This window comes from Cygnus atratus, chromosome 29, assembly GCF_013377495.2.
Source record: "Cygnus atratus isolate AKBS03 ecotype Queensland, Australia chromosome 29, CAtr_DNAZoo_HiC_assembly, whole genome shotgun sequence".
Classification (NCBI taxonomy): domain Eukaryota; kingdom Metazoa; phylum Chordata; class Aves; order Anseriformes; family Anatidae; genus Cygnus; species Cygnus atratus.
This window is the reverse complement of record NC_066390.1, coordinates 2,523,743-2,539,795: the sequence shown is the minus strand read 5'-3', so window position 1 is coordinate 2,539,795 and position 16,053 is coordinate 2,523,743. Positions and strand designations below refer to the sequence as shown.

The 16,053-nt window shown below is 70.5% G+C and overlaps 2 protein-coding genes across 2 annotated transcripts; both read right to left on the bottom strand.

Moving 5' to 3' along the window:
- Window positions 1-3,584: 3,584 nt before the first annotated feature.
- Window positions 3,585-9,991, bottom strand: EIF4B (eukaryotic translation initiation factor 4B). The gene is given in 16 exon segments (XM_050716002.1): window positions 3,585-3,751; window positions 3,877-3,949; window positions 4,047-4,134; window positions 4,279-4,343; window positions 4,496-4,709; window positions 4,809-4,924; window positions 5,010-5,244; window positions 5,334-5,513; window positions 5,726-5,836; window positions 6,130-6,273; window positions 6,480-6,534; window positions 6,781-6,897; window positions 7,519-7,727; window positions 8,686-8,758; window positions 8,760-8,824; window positions 9,964-9,991. Coding segments are annotated over 16 exon segments (1,839 nt in total). The 5' UTR covers window positions 9,977-9,991; the 3' UTR covers window positions 3,585-3,670.
- A 1,159-nt stretch (window positions 9,992-11,150) lies between these two features.
- Window positions 11,151-15,317, bottom strand: KRT18 (keratin 18). Its single transcript, XM_035571046.1, has 7 exons — window positions 14,778-15,317; window positions 13,971-14,053; window positions 13,119-13,275; window positions 12,886-13,050; window positions 12,398-12,523; window positions 12,064-12,287; window positions 11,151-11,373 (listed from the first exon to the last, which is right to left on the bottom strand). The coding sequence occupies exons 1-7, from the start codon at window positions 15,240-15,242 to the stop codon at window positions 11,259-11,261; spliced, it is 1,335 nt and encodes a 444-aa protein (XP_035426939.1). The 5' UTR covers window positions 15,243-15,317; the 3' UTR covers window positions 11,151-11,258.
- Window positions 15,318-16,053: the final 736 nt, after the last annotated feature.

Here is a 16,053-nt window from a genome sequence, read left to right as displayed (position 1 = left end):
GGGGGGTGGGGGGGGGGGGGACATGGGGAGCGGGGATATGGGGACACGGGGAGATGGGGACGCACGGGGCTGGGGGACGTCGGGACACGGGGCCGCGCGTTTCGGGGCGACCTGTGCAGAGCAGCCCCTGCGCCCCGACGTCCTCGCGGCAGGCGGCGCAGCGCCGCGGCTTCTTGCGGAAGGATTTCTCCTGGAAGCTGTGGGGCTGCGGGGCCGGCCCGGGCTGGGGGGGCCGGGAAAAACGGGGGGGGGGCAGGGAAAAAGGGGGGGCACGGGGCAGAGGCCGCTCAGCACCCCTCGTACGCGGGGCACCCAGGGCGCCCCCCCCCGGTTCTCCTCCCCCCCCCCGTCCCCCCCCCCGTGCCCCCCCGGTCCCCAGGGCCCCCCCGAGGCGCGGCCGCCGCGTCCCGGCCGCAGGAAGCGGGGCCGGGGCCAGCCCAGGAAGCGGGACCCGGGGCCGGAGCCGCCCCCCCGCCCCCCCCCCGCAACGATTCCCACGGCCCGGCCCGGGGGGGGGCGTGGGAACGGGACCGCGGGGGGGCGAGAAACGGGGGGGGGGGCGAGGTCCCGCGGCAGAGCCCCCCCCGTGTCTCGCCCCCCCCCCCCCGGGCTGACCCCGCGATGCTGCCACAGGGGGGCCGTGCACCCCGGGACCCCCCCCCCCCAGCCCCTCCTAATTGGGCACAGCCGCCCCCCCCCCGCCCCCCCCCCGGCGGACCCTCCCCGCCCCCCCCGCCCCACGGGATCCCCCAGACCCCGCAGCGGGGCCGAGCCGCGCCCCCCCCGGATGGTGACGGGGGGGGCACCCCCTTAAAACCGACCCCCCCCCGAACTGACCCCCCCCGGCGGGTGACAGCCGCCCCCCACGGACCCCCACGCCGCGCCCCGCACCCGCCCCGATCTCCGCGGTCGCTCGTGGGGCGCACCCACGCCCCCCCCCCCCCGGCCCCCCCCAGGCTCCCCCCGGCTCCCCGCGCCCCCCCCGCGCCCCGGTACCGAGGGGGGGCCGTGGCGGCGGCTCAGAGCCCGCAGCAGCGACCCCACGGCGCCCCGCGGCTGCATGGCGGCCGTCCCGAGTGGGGCGGGCCCGCGGCTTCCCGGCGGGGGGGACGCGGGGGGGGGACACGCGACACCGGGGGGGTGGGAGGAGGGACGGGGGGGGGCGCGCGGGGACACGCGTGGGCCCGCCGCGTGGCGCTGCCGCTGTTTCCCACGCCCCCCCCCCCACGCTCCCCCCCCCCCCCGGTACCTTCATTTCGTGCCCCCCCCGCCCGTCCCCGCTGCTCCCGGTCCGGGCCCGGTGGCGGCGGCGTTGGGGCGGCCCCGGGGGGCGGGGCGGGGCCCCCCCGCCTCCTCCCCTCCTTCCCCCCCCGGCCCCCCCCCCCGGGTTTGACCGGCCCCGTTAACCCCTGCGGGGCTCCGGGCACGGAGGGGTTAACGCGGCCGGGACCCCCCCGCGCTGCGGCCGGGGATGGGGACGGGGAGGGAAGGGCTAATGGGGGGGCTGCGGGGACCTATAGGATCCATAGGGACACCGGGTATGGGATGTGGGGACCTATAGGGATCCATAGGGACACCTGGTGCAGGGCTGTAGGGACCTATAGGGCCCGCAGGGACACGGGGTATGGGGCTATAGGGACCTATGGAGCTCCACAGGGACACCCGGTACGGGCTGTAGGGACCTATAGGGCCCATAGGGACACCTGGTCCGGGCTATAGGGACCCATGGAGCCCCACAGTGCCCCATAGGGACACCCACTCTAGGGGCTGTAGGGTCGAGGCCCCAGCCCCCCCCCCCCGTGGAGGTTTTGGGATGCAGGACGGGGGTTTGGGGTGGTTTTGGGGTGGTTTTGGGGTGCAGGACAGGGACCTCCTCCGCCCCTCCCTGGTTCTGGCACCCACGGGCTCGGCCCCCCCGGCCGCCCCCAGCCCCCCCAAGCCCCCGGAACCCACCTGGGGCCCCCCCGGGCCGGGGGGGGGCGAGCAGCAGGGCCCTGCCCAGCACCGGGCGCCCATGGGGGGGGGGGCGCTGCGGGATTTCCGCCGGCCCCTCCCTGCCTGGCTTGTTTATGGGATTTAATGGTTTTTTATGTTTTTGGGTTGTTTTTTCTATTAAAAATATTTATTTATTTATTTCCTCCACTTTTTATTATTTTTTTCTTGTGACCCCCCCCTGCAGGGCACAGCTCTGGGGGGGCTTTGGGGCAGCGGACGGATTTAAGGGGGGGGGAAATGTGTGCCCAGCAGGGGGGGCTCAGTGTCCCCCCCCATGTGTACCCCCCCGTCTCAGTGTCCCCCCACTGCTCCCTCGCCCCCCCGTGCGCCCCCCCCCCCCATCCCCAGCAGCCCCCCCCATCCGCAGGAGGTCCCTGGCTGCCGCCCCCCTCCCGTCCCCCCCCCCCCACCTGGCTCCAGCCCTGCAGCCAACAGAGGCCGATTGTGCGTGGCTGGGATTTGGGGCTTTTGGGGGGGTTTGGGGCTTTTAAAGGGTCCAGCCCCCAGGGGAGGGGGGGGTGGGGGCTGCAGGACCACCCCCCCCCAGCCTGCAGGACCCCCTGGCAATTAGCGATTAGCAGCAATTAGCTCCCCCCCCGCTAATTAAACTTCACCTCGCTGCGGGCTCCGTGCCAAGAGCGCGGCGGGGACACGTCGCAGGGAGGGGGAGGAAGAGGAGGAGGAGGAAGAGGAAGAGGAAGAGGAGGCTGGCCAAGGGACGAGCAGGAGGCTGCCAGGAGCTGCTGGGGGGGAGGAAGAGGAGGAAGAGGAGGATGACCAGGGGACAACCAGGGGACAACCAAGAGGCCACCAGGAGCTGCTGAGGAGGGGAGGCCGGGGGGGAAGAGGAAGAGAAGAAAGAAGAGGAAGGAGGAAGAGGGAAGACGAGGAAGAAGACGAGGTGGAGGCTGGCCAAGAGGCCAAGCAGGAGTGCTGAGTGGAGGCTGCGGGGCTCGGGAGGAGGATGACGATGAGGAGGGGGATGAAGGCAGCCCCGGAACAGCGAGGACTCGCACGGAGCTGGCCGCTGGAGGGGATGTTCAAGATCAGCTTTATTGGAGGAAACAACAAAAAAACCAACCCCAAACCCCCCAACCCCCCTCAAAGCCCCGGTCCGAGGGGGGGCCAAGTAAAAGGCAGCTGCGGGGCCTCCCCCGGAGCCTGTGGCGGGCGCGCTGCCCCCGGGCGCCCCCTCCCCAAACCGGGCTCAAACCCGAGGATTTGGGGGCTGCTTTGGGGCAGGCGGAGGGGGGCTGGGGGAGGCCCGGCGCCAGCCTCCGGAGGCCGGGACGTGGTCCCGGGGCTGCGGGCTCAGGCTCCGAAGCCCCTCCGTGGGTGGGGGCCGGGGTCCGCGAGCCCCCCGCCTGCAGCCCGCGGGGCGCAGCCCTACCTGAGGCTCCGGGTGCTGAGCTTGGCCCTGCGAGGCCCGCGGAGGCTCCTGGGGCCGGCGGAGGCTGCAGCAGTGCGCACGGAGCGCGGCGTCCTTTTTTTTTTGTGTGTTTTCCTCTCTTTTGTACTTTGCGGGCATGTTTTTTTGTGTGTGTTTTGTGTTTTTTCCTGCGGTAAGAAGTTTAAGAAGGGTCTCCGGAGGCGCTGAGTTTCAGGATTTATTTGGGCCTGCTGGGGACAGGTTTGCTTTGGCTCCCCGGGGGGCGCAGGGGGCAGCGCGAGGCTCTCATTCGGCGCTCTCCTCGTCCTCGCCGTCGTCCTCGCCGTCCACCGACAGCGCCGCGTACTTGCTGGCGTGGCTGAACTGCTGGCAGGGAGGCAGTGGGGCGGGTGCCGCGTCACCGGGGGGCTCAGCACCCCCGGGACCCCCCCGAGGAGCAGGGAACCCCCTCCCCAAGGAGGCCGGCCTCCCCCCGCGGGCAGGGTGCTTACGGAGGCCGGGCTCTCGTCGAGTTTCTTTGGCTCAGGCGCAGGTCTCACGTCGTGATCCTTCCTGCTCTCCTTCCTGCAACACCCAGGGGATGCCGGGCTCGGGGGTGGACGCCGGGCTCGGGGGGGTCCCCGTCCCTGTCCCCCCACGCTCAGCACTACTGGGCACGCACCGCTCGGTGTCTCCTGGGCCGCGGCCGGAGCTGCCGCTCCGCGCCTTGGGGCCGCTCTCCCGGGCGCCGTCCGCCTTGCTCTCGTCTCCTGGGGCAGGGGGGGCCGCGGGGTCTTGCCACCGGCCCTCTGCAGGGCTGCCCCCCCCCCGCAGGGCCCCGGGCCCCGTCCCGGCGAGGGGACAGATTCCAGGGCTCTGCTGGGGGGGCGCGGTGCTGCTCCCCCCGGCCTCACCTTTCCTAGGGGCGCTCCTCGGGGCCACGCCGTCCTCCAGGGGCAGGCCGGGCGCCGTCTGGCTGCTGATGGGGGGACAGAATGCAACCGTCAGCACCTCGGGGGGGGCGCCACCACCAGCCGGGGGGGCACACGATCCCCTGGGGCTGCGTCAGGACCCCAGCCACTCCCAGGAGCCCCCCCCAGATACTTGGGGGGTGTTCCGCGGCTCACCCACCTAGGGGGGGAGTGCTGCTCTGAATCCGAGCCGGGGGGGCGTGCGGGGGGGTTGGCGCTGCGCTTCACCCAGGCGTTCTCCTTGGGGGGGGGTGCAGGCATGGCCTTGAGGGGCTGCTTCTCCTCCTGGGGCCGGGTGGGGGGCGAGGGCACCTCGTCCTCCCTGGCGAGCGGCTCGTTCTCCAGGGACTTCTCGCTCTCCCTCCGCCGCGTGGCTGCAGGGGGACGGGGCCGGGGGGGTCACGCTGCCGTCCCGGGGGGGACACGGCACTGTCCCGGGGGGGTCACGGGACCCGCACCGTCCCGCTACCTACTCCTGCCCGTGGGGCCGGTGCCTGCGGTGGGGCCGGGGGGGCCGCTCTGCGAGGACTCGCTCCCCGTCCGCGACCGCTCCTGGTTCTGGTTCTCCTCGCTGCGCCAGCTGGGGTGCCTGGGGCAGGGGGGGGTGAGCGGGGGCAGCCCGGCAGCCCCCCGCCTCCCCCCGGTGCTTCGTGCCCCCACCGATGACACCGCACCTCTCCCGGGGCCGCCTGTCTATCCGCTTGTCGTCCTCCAGCTGCCGCTGCAGCTTCTCCTGCTCCTTCTGCAGCCGCTCCTCCACCTCGCGCTCGCGGGCGGCCGTGTCCACCGGCTTGGCCCCCCCGAAGATGGAGGCCGCCCGGCTGGACTGCGGCGCGGGGGCCACCGACGCCTCCTCCTCCTTGGGCGCGCTGCGCGGCTTCAGGTTCAGCTTCGGCCGCTGGGTGGGACCTGGCGGGACCCCGCGGGCGCTGAGCGGGTTCTGGGGGGGGGAACCCAGACCCTGCGCCCCCCCCCGGCGCTCCCCCCGCGGCCGCTACCTCGGTCGTCGCGGCGGAAGTCGTCGCGGCCGTAATCGTCCCGCGAGTTCCACCTGTCCATGCGGTCGTCGCGGCGGTCGTATCGGTCGTCGTAGCGGTCGCTGCCGCCCCGGTAGTCGTCGTCCCGGCGGTAGCCGCTGCCGAAGGCCCTCCTGCCGCTGCCTATCCGCGAGTCGTAGCCTGGGGGCGGGTGGGGAAACACCCTGTGGGTCCTCCCTGCAGGGGAGCACCCCCGAGAGAGGGACCGGGCCCCAAATAGGGACGGGGACCCGCCCGCCAGGGCCCAATGCTGCTCGCGGGGCAGCGCCTGCAGCAGGGGCACGGTGCCGAAGCCCCCCGGGCCCACCCCCTGCTCCCCCCAGCACGCCTCGCCCTGCCCTGCCCTGCCCTACCTCGGTCGTAATCCCTGCTGCGGTCATCGTAGCGGTCCCGGCCCCCGAAGCCGCGGTCCATGTCCCTGCGCGGGCCGTCGCGATACCGATCATCGTAGCGATCCCGATACCCTGCGGCGGGGGGAGCGGGGCGGGGTGTGAGCGGGGGATTTGAGGGGAAAACCGAGGAAAATTGGCACCCTGAGAAATCAGATGGGGGACTGGACCCGAGCAACTGCTCCACGGGCGCCTGAGCACACCGCAAGGTGTCGAGGCACTGGGGGAGGGGCGCAGCAGGCCATGGCTCCCGAGGGCCGACCCCATGGGCAAGACGCAGCCCGTGGTGCTGTGCAGAGCCCCGGTGCTGCTCCCGCCGCCCCGGCAGGGGGCCTGCCCCCCCTGGAGCCCCCCCTCGCCCCACTCACTGTCGCCGAAGCCGTCGTCGCCCCGGCGCGGCGGGTAGTCGTCGAAGCTGTCGGTGGCGGCGGGCCGGGCCCTCCAGTCGCTCTCGAACCTCTCCGAGTCGCGGAAGCGGTCACGGTCCCTGCCGAAGCAGCGGTCGTCGCGATCTGGGGCGGGGGGGGGGAAGGGAAGGGGGCCCTGAGCCAGCGCAGCCTGGGGCAGCGTGATAGGGACGGCTGGGGGGGCCCCGTGATAAGGGAACGCCCCGAGGCAGAGGGTGCTGAGGGTGCTGAGCGCTGCCCCGGCCCCACTGCAGCCCCCAGAGCCGTTGCGGGGAGCAGGGACGGAGCGGAGGGGGGGGTCCAGGTCCCACCTTTATCCTGAGCCTGATCAGCGACGTCCACGCGTATCCTTCTGTTCCCTAGGGACTGCAGACGGGCGGGCCGTCAGCCCTGCGCCCCCACGGCGCAGAGACGGGGCTGGGCCGGTGCCCGAGCTCCGGGGGATTTCACGCCGCAGGGGATCTCCAAAAGCCCCCAAACCCAGCTTTTTTTTCCCCGCTTGAGCCTTTTTAACACGCACTCTACAACACGAGGCTCCGTAAAGTGTCTTCAGCCCCCAGGGCTGCGCAGGGAGGCGCCCGACGCGGGGGGGCCCCTGGGGGCTGCACTCACCTCTTCATTGAGGCTCAGCGCCTGGAACAAGGAGTCGATGTCCTCGAACTCGGCGTAGCCAAACCCTTTCAACCTCTCGGGGTTGGTCGGCTCCCGCGGCAGGCGCACGGCGCTGATCTGCGGGGGAGAGGGGACAGAGCTGGCGGTGAGGCGGCGACCCGCGCCGCTGGGGGGGACAAACCCCAGGGACCACCAAGGGCAGGGAGTTTCAATGCCGTGCCGAGGCTTTTGGGGACTTTTGGACGATTTTGGGGACTTCTGGAGGTTTTTGGAGGCTTGCTGGGGCGCAGGCACAAGCTCAGCGTGTCGCCCACCCTGCATCCACCCCGGTGCTCGTGGGGCCGGGAGCCACGGCCACCAGGACAGCCCTGGGCGGCGGCACCAACCCGAGCCCTGAGCGGGCTGGGAGGCGTTTCCCCATCTTCCTCGTGACCCAAATCAAATTTTTTGGTAACGAACCATGTTTTCCCCTGTCCAGGCTGTCTGCCTGCCATCTCCCTGCCTTTACTGGGAACCGGGAGCATCCCCGCCCCATCCCGTCCCCGTCCCCATCCCCATCCCACCCCATCCCGTCCCCATCCCCATCCCCCATCCCCAATCCCAATCCCAGCCCTTGGCCTCACCACCCTTCTCCAGCCACCGCCCCTCCCTAAGGCCCCTTCTGCGTCGCAACCCCCCCACAAAACCCGACGAGGACCCGCGTGGGGCCCTGCCTGGCTCCGTGCCCCCCCAACTCACGTTGAGGCCTCGGAAGAAGTCCTTGATGGACTCCTCGGTCACGTCGTAGGGCAGGTTGCCCAGGAAGGCCGTGTACGGGGGGCACTTGGGCAGGCGGCTCCTGTCGATGTTGGGCTCCCGCGCGGCGCGGGGGGCGGTGGGCAGGATGGAGCGGTCGATGGGGGGTGCCCGGTACACGTCGTCCTCGTTGCTGTGCCACGCCGTGGACACTGCGCGCACGCACGGCACTCAGGGCGGCCCCGTGACGCTGGGGGGGGGCGCTCAGGGCGGCCCCGCGACGCTGGGGGGGCGCCCGGGGCTGAGCCCACAGCATCTGGGGTTTGGCCACCTGGACCGGTGGCCAACTGGCCCGGTGGCTGTCCGGTCGCTTAGCCCAGGGGGCATTTAACCCAGCAGCCGGTTGGCTCAATAACCATTTGGCCCAGTGGCCGCTTGGCCACTTAGCCCAGCAGCCATTTGGCCCAGTGGCCATTTGGCCCAGTGGCCATTTAACCCAGCACTCACTTGGCCACTGAGCCCAGTGGCCATTTATCTCTTTAGCCCAGTGGCCATTTGGCCCAGTGTCTGTTCAACCATTTAGCCCAGTGCCATGTATTCCATCAGCCAGTTGGCCATGTAGCCCAGTGGCCATTTAACCATTTAACCCAGTAGCCATCTGGCCATGTAGCCCAGTGGCCATTTGGCCCAGCAGCCTTTTAACCATTTAGCCCAGTAGCCATTGAACCCAGCAGCCAGTTGGCCAGTTAGCCCAGTAGCTATTTAGCCAGTTAACCCAATGGCCAATTAACCCAGCAGCCAGTTGGCCCAGTGGCCATTTGGCCATTGAGCCCAGTGGCTATTCAGCCATTTAACCTGGTGGCCATTTGGCCATTTAGCCCAGCACCATTTGGCCCAGTGATCTTTTAGCTCTTTAGCCCCATGGCCATTTAACCATTCAGCCCAGCGGCCACTTAACCATTTGGCCCAGTGGCCATCTGGCCCAGCGGCCTTTTAACCATTTAGCCCAGTGGCTACTTGGCCATTTAACCCAGTGACCATTTGGCCATGTAGCCCAGCACCATTTGGCCCAGCGGCCGTTTAACCACTTAGCCCAGTGGCCACTTAACCCAGCGGCCGTTTAACCACTTGCCCCCATGCCCATTTGCCCCCGGTGCCCCCCCGCCGTACCGTCCCCCTCCAGGTCGTCGGTCTCGTCGGCCCAGCTGACGGGTTTGGGGATGTAGGTGGGCCCCCCCCCCGCCGCCGCCGTCCTCGGCCAGGAAGTCGGTGAGGGTCAGGGTCTTGCCCTTCTTGTTCTTCTTCTTGGCTGCTGGGGGGGCCGCGGGGGGGCACGTCAGGGGGCGCTGTGGGGGGGCCCTGCCACGCCAGGAGGGGTGGGGGGGGCCTGGGGCGAGGGGGCTGGTGGGGTGGGGGTTACAGGGGGGGTTCTGGGGCGAAGGGGGGGCAGGGGGGGTGTCCTGGAGGGGCTCTGGGGGGGTCCAGGGGCATGTCCCATGGCTCTGAGCGGCAATCAGGTGGGGGTCGTTGGTGCAAGGGTGGTGGTGCATTGCACGGCGGGGTGGTGCATTGCACGCAGGGAGCTGATGGTGCACTGCACAAGGGCCAGCCCTGCATGGAGAGGCAACTGTGCCTTGCACAAGGAGGGGTGACGGTGCCCTGCACGCACATCAGCTGTGCACGGGGAGCCGATGGTGCCTTGCACGAGGAGGGGGTGGGGGTGCACTGCATGGGGAGGGGGGGGGAGGTTGATGCCCTACACACAGACCGGCTGTACACGGGGGGGGGCTGGTGGTGCATTGCACGGGGGTGTTAGGGCGATGGTGCATTGCACGGGGCGGGGTGGGTGATGCAGTGCACGCAGCCCAGCCACGCACAGCGGTGATGGTGCCCTGCACACACACGGGGTCGGTGCCCTGCACACGTGGGGGGGGGATGGTGCACTGCACACCAGGGTTGGTGCATTGCCCAAGCGGGAGAATTGGTGCCCTGCAGCGGGGGGGGCTGGTGCCTTGCACACCCGGGGAGGCTGGTGCCTTGCACACGAGGGGGGAGGGGCTGCTGCCTCGCACACCCGCCGGGGCCGCTCCCCCCCCCCCAAGCCGCGTGCGCGCCGCGCCCCACGTGGCCCCCCCCGCCCCGCCCCGCCCCTGCCGGCCGCGCCTGCGCACTGCGCCGCCCGCAGGCCCCCTCCCCCCCCCCCGCTCCCCTCAGCGCGCCCCCTCCCCCCCCGCTCCCCGTTGGGGGGGGCGCTGAGGGGAACGGCGGGGGAGGGGCGGGGGGCCCGGCTCGCGCCGTTCCCCCCCCGAGCCCCCCCGCCCCCAGCCCCCAGCCCCCGGCCCCGGTCCCCCCCGCCCCCCGCCGCCCCCCGCCGGTGCCGCCGCGTCCCGGGGGCGGCCGCGGCCCCGCCCCCCCCCGCCGAGCCCGCGGCGGCCGCGCCGCGCTCACCTGAGGCCGCCATCTTGGGACGGGGAAGGCAAAGGGCCCGGATGGCGCCGTCACGTGGACAGCGCCGCCACGCCCCCGCGGCGGCGGCGGGGGGCGGGGCCGGGCGGGAGGGGCGGGGCCGGGCGGGAGAGGCGGGGCCGGGCGGGAGGGGCGGGGCCCGGCGGGGGGCGGGGCCGTTGAATTCTGCGGTTGGCGTCGCCGCCCGCGCGGGGGGGGGAGAGGGGCGGGAACGGCCGGGGGGGAGGGGGAGGGCGCCGGTACCGGGGTGCGCAGCAGCAGCGCGGTGTGCAAGGCGCCGTGACCGCGCGTGCAACGCACCAGCACCTCCTGTGCAATGCACCGGCACCGTGGTGTGCAGTGCATCGTCATCCCCTCCCCATGCACGGCTGGCCCACGTGCAATGCACCACCGCCTTCCTGTGCAATCCACCTGCACCCCGCGTGCAATGCGCCAGCACCTCCCATGCGCAATGCACCACCCCCCCGCGCGCAATGCACCGTCACCCCCTCTGTGCAGCGCACCATTGCCCTGCGTGCAACGCACCGTCACCCCCTCCCCCCTGGACATTGCACCCTCCCCCCCCGCACTGCTGGCCCATGTGCAGTGCACCATCACCTCCCCGTGCACATCTGGCTCTTGTGCAACGCACGACTGCCCCCCGTGCACCATCACACGCTGTGCGCTGCCAGTCCTCGTGCAGGGCGTGGTCACGCCTTCCCCAGGCACTGACGGCGCCGGCGCAATGCACGCCTGCACCTCCGCGTGCTGCTGAGCCTCGTGCAATGCACCCCTGCACCCCTGTGTGCTCCCGCCCGTCCGTCCGTCCACCCCCCACCCTCTGGCCCTGCCCCCAGCCCACGCGTCCGTCCGTCCGTCTGTCCGTGCACCCACCCAGCTGCCCGCCCACCCTTCTGTCTGTCCGTCCACTCATCGGTCCGTCCGAACGTCTGTCCATCCACCTTCCCACCCCCGCACCCATCTGTCTGTCCGTCTGTCCACCCCCGCACCCCTCCGCCAGTCTGTCCCCCAATCCGTCTGTCTGTCTGGCCATCCTGCGAATTCTCCCCCCACCCATCCGTTTGTCCGTCCATCCACCCCCCATCCGTCTGTCTGTCCCCCCCATCCGCCCCCCCCGCCTCAGTTTCCCTCCCGAAGCCCCCCCACCCCAGTCAGGAGCAGACACGGAACTGACCCCCCCGGGGGGATTTGCTGCTTTATTGCAGGGGGGTTGTCGAGGCTGGGGGGTGGGGGGGGTACAGGGACCCCCCTCCACTGCCGGGGGGGACAGGGCCCTCTCAGAGGACCCTGACCTTGACCTCCTTGGTCTCAGTCACCACCTTGCCGTCCAGCATGCGCTGCGAGCTCCGCACCGTGCTGCTGCTGCTCTCCTTGTCCAGCGCGTCCTGCAGGCTGTGGGGGGGGGGTCAGGGACAGGGAGGGTCCCTGTCCCCCCCCTCAGCGTCCTATGGGTGGGGGCACCCTGGGGTGCGGCCCCCCCAGGTGCTGCTGCTGCCGCCCGCGGGGAGGGAGCTGGGACTGCACGGCCCTGAGCCCAACCCGGGTCCTGCTCCTAATCCTGACCCCGAGGCAGCTCCGCCCAACCCTAATCCAAACCCTAAACCTAACCCTAATACTAACCCTAATCCTAAACCCAGCCTGACCCAGATCCTAACCCCAACCCAACCCCAATCCAACCCTAACCCTAACCCCAATGCCAACCCTAACTCCAACCCCAAACCCAAACCCAACCCTAACCCTAACCCTAAATCCAACCCCAACCCAATCCTACCCCAACCCAATCAAACCCAATCCAACCCAACCTAACCGTAAACCTAACCTTAACCCCCACCCAACCCAACCCCAACCCAACCCCAACTCAATCCCAATCTGACCCAACCCAACCCTAACCCCAAGCCCCCAACCCCAACCCCAACCTCAACCCCAATCCTAACCCTAAACCTAAACTTAACCCCAACTCAACCCAACCCAACCCAACCCCAACGCAACCCCATCGCCAACCTAACCCTCACCTTAATCCCAACCCAACCCAACCCAACCCCCTCCACCCCCCCAGCACCCCGCACCCCCCCCGCCCCATACCTGAGCTGCTCGCCGCCGTCCAGCAGCTGCCGGTAGGTCGCGATCTCGGCCTCCAGCTTGCTCTTGACGTTGAGCAGTGCCTGGTACTCGTCGGCCTGGCGCTGCAGCTCCCCGCGCGCCTGCGCCAGCTCCGCCTCGGCGCGCAGGATGAGGCCGTTGAGCTGCTCCATCTGCAGCGCGTAGCGGCCCTCCACCTCCCGCAGGCTGCCCTCCAGGGCTCCGTTCTGCGCCCCCAGCACCACAGCTCAGCACCCACGTCCTCCCGAGACCCCCACCCACGTGGGGGGCTGCGGGATGTGGGGAGGGGAGAAAGGGGGGGCTCTGGGGTTGGCACCTGGTTGCGGAGCGACTCCAGGTCGATCTCCAGTGTCTGCGCGGAGCGGCGGAGGTCCACCACGGTGCTGCGGGCCGTGTCCACCTCCTTGCTGCTCTGCGTGATCTCGATGGTGCTCTCGGAGATCTGAGGGGGCAAGGGGGTGGGGGGATGGGAGTGGTTTTGGGGGTCACCGGGTGGGGCACAGCCACGAACGGAGCCCAGGAGTGGGGGTCCCACATGGCTCTCCCAGGGGTGTCCCCAGCCTCGCAGCAGGACCCCCCCTTAGAGAGGGTCCCCTTGGTGGGGCTGGGGTCCTGCATGGGGCAGGGACCCCCAGGATCAGTGAGGTTCCCCCCCCCAGCATTGCATGAGCCCCCCCCATGGGTGAGGACGTCCCTGGGGGGAAGGTCCCTAGCACCAGACCAGCACCGGTGCCGCCGGGGGACCCCTGGGGGCTCCCCATTGTGCACCCCCCACCCCCCCCCATGTCCCGGGGGGGCCCTCACCTGCTGCCCCCACTGCTTCTCCAGCTCCTCCAGGTTCTTCTGGGCCAGGGCGTCATACTGAGCCCGGATCTCGGCCAGGACCTTGCCCAGGTCCTGAGCCTTGGGGGCGTCCACCTCCACCGTCAGCCCTGAGCCGGAGACCTGCGCCTGCAGGCTCCTCATCTCCTGGGGGGGAAAGGGGGGGTCAGAGCGGGGTCCCCCCGCGTCCCCTGCCCCCCCCGGGCCCCTCCCACCTCCTCGTGGTTCTTCCTCATGAAGATGAGCTCCTCCTTGAGCGCCTCGATCTCGCCCTCCAGCTGCAGCCGGGCCATGTTGGTGTCGTCGATGACCTTGCGCAGCCCCGCGATGTCGCTCTCCACCGACATGCGGATGGCCAGCTCCGCCTCGTACCTGCAGCCACAGCGTGTCCCCAGGTGTGGCCCCAGCCCAGCCCCATTGGTGCCCCCCGGCCCCACACTGCCCCTTGCCCTGGACCAGCCCCACTGCAGCCCCAGCCTCGGCCCAGCCCCGGCCCCACTGCTCGGACCCGTCCTTGTCCGTCCCCATCCCCATCCTTGTCCTTGTCCCATCCCATCCCATCCCATCCCATCCCATTCCCATCCATGTCCCTGTCTCATCCCTGTCTCCATCCTGTCCTCGTCCCCATTCCTGCTCTGCCCCATCCCTGTCCCTGTCCTTGTCCCCATTCCATCCCCATCCCATCCCATCCCCATCCCTGTCCCTGTCCATGTCCCCAACCCTGTCCCCATCTCCATTCCATCCCGTCCCCATCCCAACCCTTTCCCCGTTCCCATTCTCACCCTGTCCCCATCCCCATCCCCATCCCCATCCCCATCCCCATCCCCATCCCCATCTCCATCCTTGTCCCCATCTTGTCCTATCCCTTCCCATCCTGTTCCCATCCCCATCCTGTCCCTGTCCTTGTCCCTGATCCTATCCCCTCCTCCATCCCTGTCCATGTCCCCATCCCCATCCCCATCCCATCCCAACCTCACCCCTGTCCCCATTGTCCCCCTTGTCCCCTTTGTCCCCGTTGTCCCGAGTGTCCCCCTTGTCCCCCCTCCGCCGTCCTGCCCTGCTCTCACTTGACCCTGAAGTCGTCGGCTGCCAGCCGGGCGTTGTCGATCTGCAGCACGGTGCGGGCGTTCTCCACTGTGCTGTCGAAGATCTGTGGGGACGGGGACGTCACGTTGCATGGGGACCCCCTCGCGGCCCTCCGGGGGCCTCCGCCTGCCCTGGGCAGGTGCCGCGCCCCGGAAATGCTGGGGCGGGGGGATGGGGGGGAACAAGAGCCAGGTCCCCTGGGTGGGGCCGGCTGGCACTGGGCACCCTGGGGACTGGTCCCCTTCCCGTCCCCGCGTGACCTTGGGCCGAAGCCATGCCAAAACCACAGCACCGCTGTGCTGGGGGGGGGCGGACATGAGGGGTGGGTGGGGCAGCACTGGCCGCGGGGTTTGTTTGCTTAATGAGGGGTGTGTTAATTAACCCCCCCAGTCAGCCCCGCGACACCCATGGCCTTGGTCATTTCCCCTCACCTGGTCCCGCAGCCGGGGGTGCGGTGTCCCCCGGTGTCCCCATGTGTGCCCCCCATTGTCCCCATGTGGTGACCCCCAATGTCCCCATATGGTGCCTCCCAGTGTCCCCAAATGGTGTCCCCACGCACTGCCCCCTGACACCCCTCCACGGTGTCCCCGTGCGCTGCCCCATGCGGTGTCCCCCGCTGTCCCCCGCGGCGGGGGCCGCTCCCACCCGCCGCCAGCCTCGGGTGCAAAGTCCGCCCGGCCCCGCGGCCGCTGGGGTTAATGCTTAACCCGGGGCTGGCAGCGCCCGCGGGAGGCCGGCAGCGCCCTGGGGCCGCGGTGCCAGCTCTGCCGGTCCCGTGCCGGACCCACCTTGCCACGCAGGTCCTCGATCACCTCCCAGTAGTGGCTCCAGTCGTGGGTGCTGGGCCCCTTCTTGGCCAGGTGCTCGCGGATCTGCACCTCCAGCCGCCGGTTCTCCTGCTCCAGGCTCCGCACCTTGTCCAGGTAGGTGGCCAGGCGCTCGTTGAGGTCCTGCATCGTCTCCTTCTCATTCTGCACCACGCCGGAGCCCGACAGCAGCAGGCTGCTTCCGTAACTGCCCCCGTAACCACCCCCGTAGCTGCCCCCATAGCTGCTCCCATAGCTAGCCCCATAGCCGGCCCCGTAGCCGGCCCCAAAGCCGCTGCCCAGGCTGCTGCTGCGGGTGACGGAGATGCGGGACCCCGAGCCCCCGGCCCCCGCGTAGACGCTGGCGGCGCTGCTCAGGGGCGCAAGGCGCCGGCTGCCACCCGAGCGGGACGAGCTGGAGTAGACGGTGCTGCGGGAGTAGCTCATGGTGCTGGGCGGACAGATGGATGGACGGGTGGAAGGACGGACGGACAGACCGACGGACGGACGGACCAACGGACAGACGGGCGGGCGAGCGGCCGGGCGTGATTTATAGGCGGGCGAAGGAAGGGGTGGCCCCGCCGCCGGCATCGCCCCGCTGGGGCCCAGGAAGGTGGGGCCGGATCCTGCGGCCGCTTCGGGTCCTGCCAAGGGGCTGGGGCTGGGGGGGGAGGGGGAGGTCCTGGGGGTTTTTGGGGGTCGTGGCACAGGGACAGGGCTCGGCCCCAGGCACCCGTGGGGAGCCAGGGCAGAGGAATGGGGTCAGCCTCGTGAGTTTTGGGGGACCCAGGACATAGGGACAGGGCTCAGCCCCCTGAATTTTGGGGGACTCAGGGCACAGGGAGGGGGCTCAGCCCCATGAATTTTGGGGGACACGTGGCACAGGGACGGGGCCCAGCCCTGTGTATTTCGGGGGACCCAGGGCAGAGGAATGGGGTCAGCCCCCTGCATTTTGGGGGTCTCAGGGCATGGGGACAGATCAGCCCCCTGCATTTTGGGGGACCCAGGGCTTGGGGATGAAGCTTGCCCCAAGCATTTTGGGGACACCCCCTCCCAACCCCACGCTCCGCCCACCCCCCTCGGTTTCCCACCCGCGGCAGAGCCGGGGCCGGACGTGCCACCGAGTCCCCCGGCCCTGGGCGGGGGCCGGGCAGGTCCCCAGCTGGGGACGGTCCCAGGTGCTCCGGGCTGGGGGGGGGGCGGTGGTGGCCCAGCCCAACCGGCTCCAGGAATCCTGCCCAGCCTCTCCCCAGCCCTG

Excerpts from the sequence above, each read along its gene's own strand:
- KRT18 (XM_035571046.1), bottom strand. The coding sequence starts at position 15,242 with ATGAGCTACTCCCGCAGCACCGTCTACTCCAGCTCGTCCCGCTCGGGT. Across the intron at positions 13,276-13,970 it reads GCCGACGACTTCAGGGTCAA|GTACGAGGCGGAGCTGGCCA; the intron begins GTGAGAGCAGGG and ends CTGTGGCTGCAG. Across the intron at positions 13,051-13,118 it reads TGAGGAAGAACCACGAGGAG|GAGATGAGGAGCCTGCAGGC; the intron begins GTGGGAGGGGCC and ends TTTCCCCCCCAG.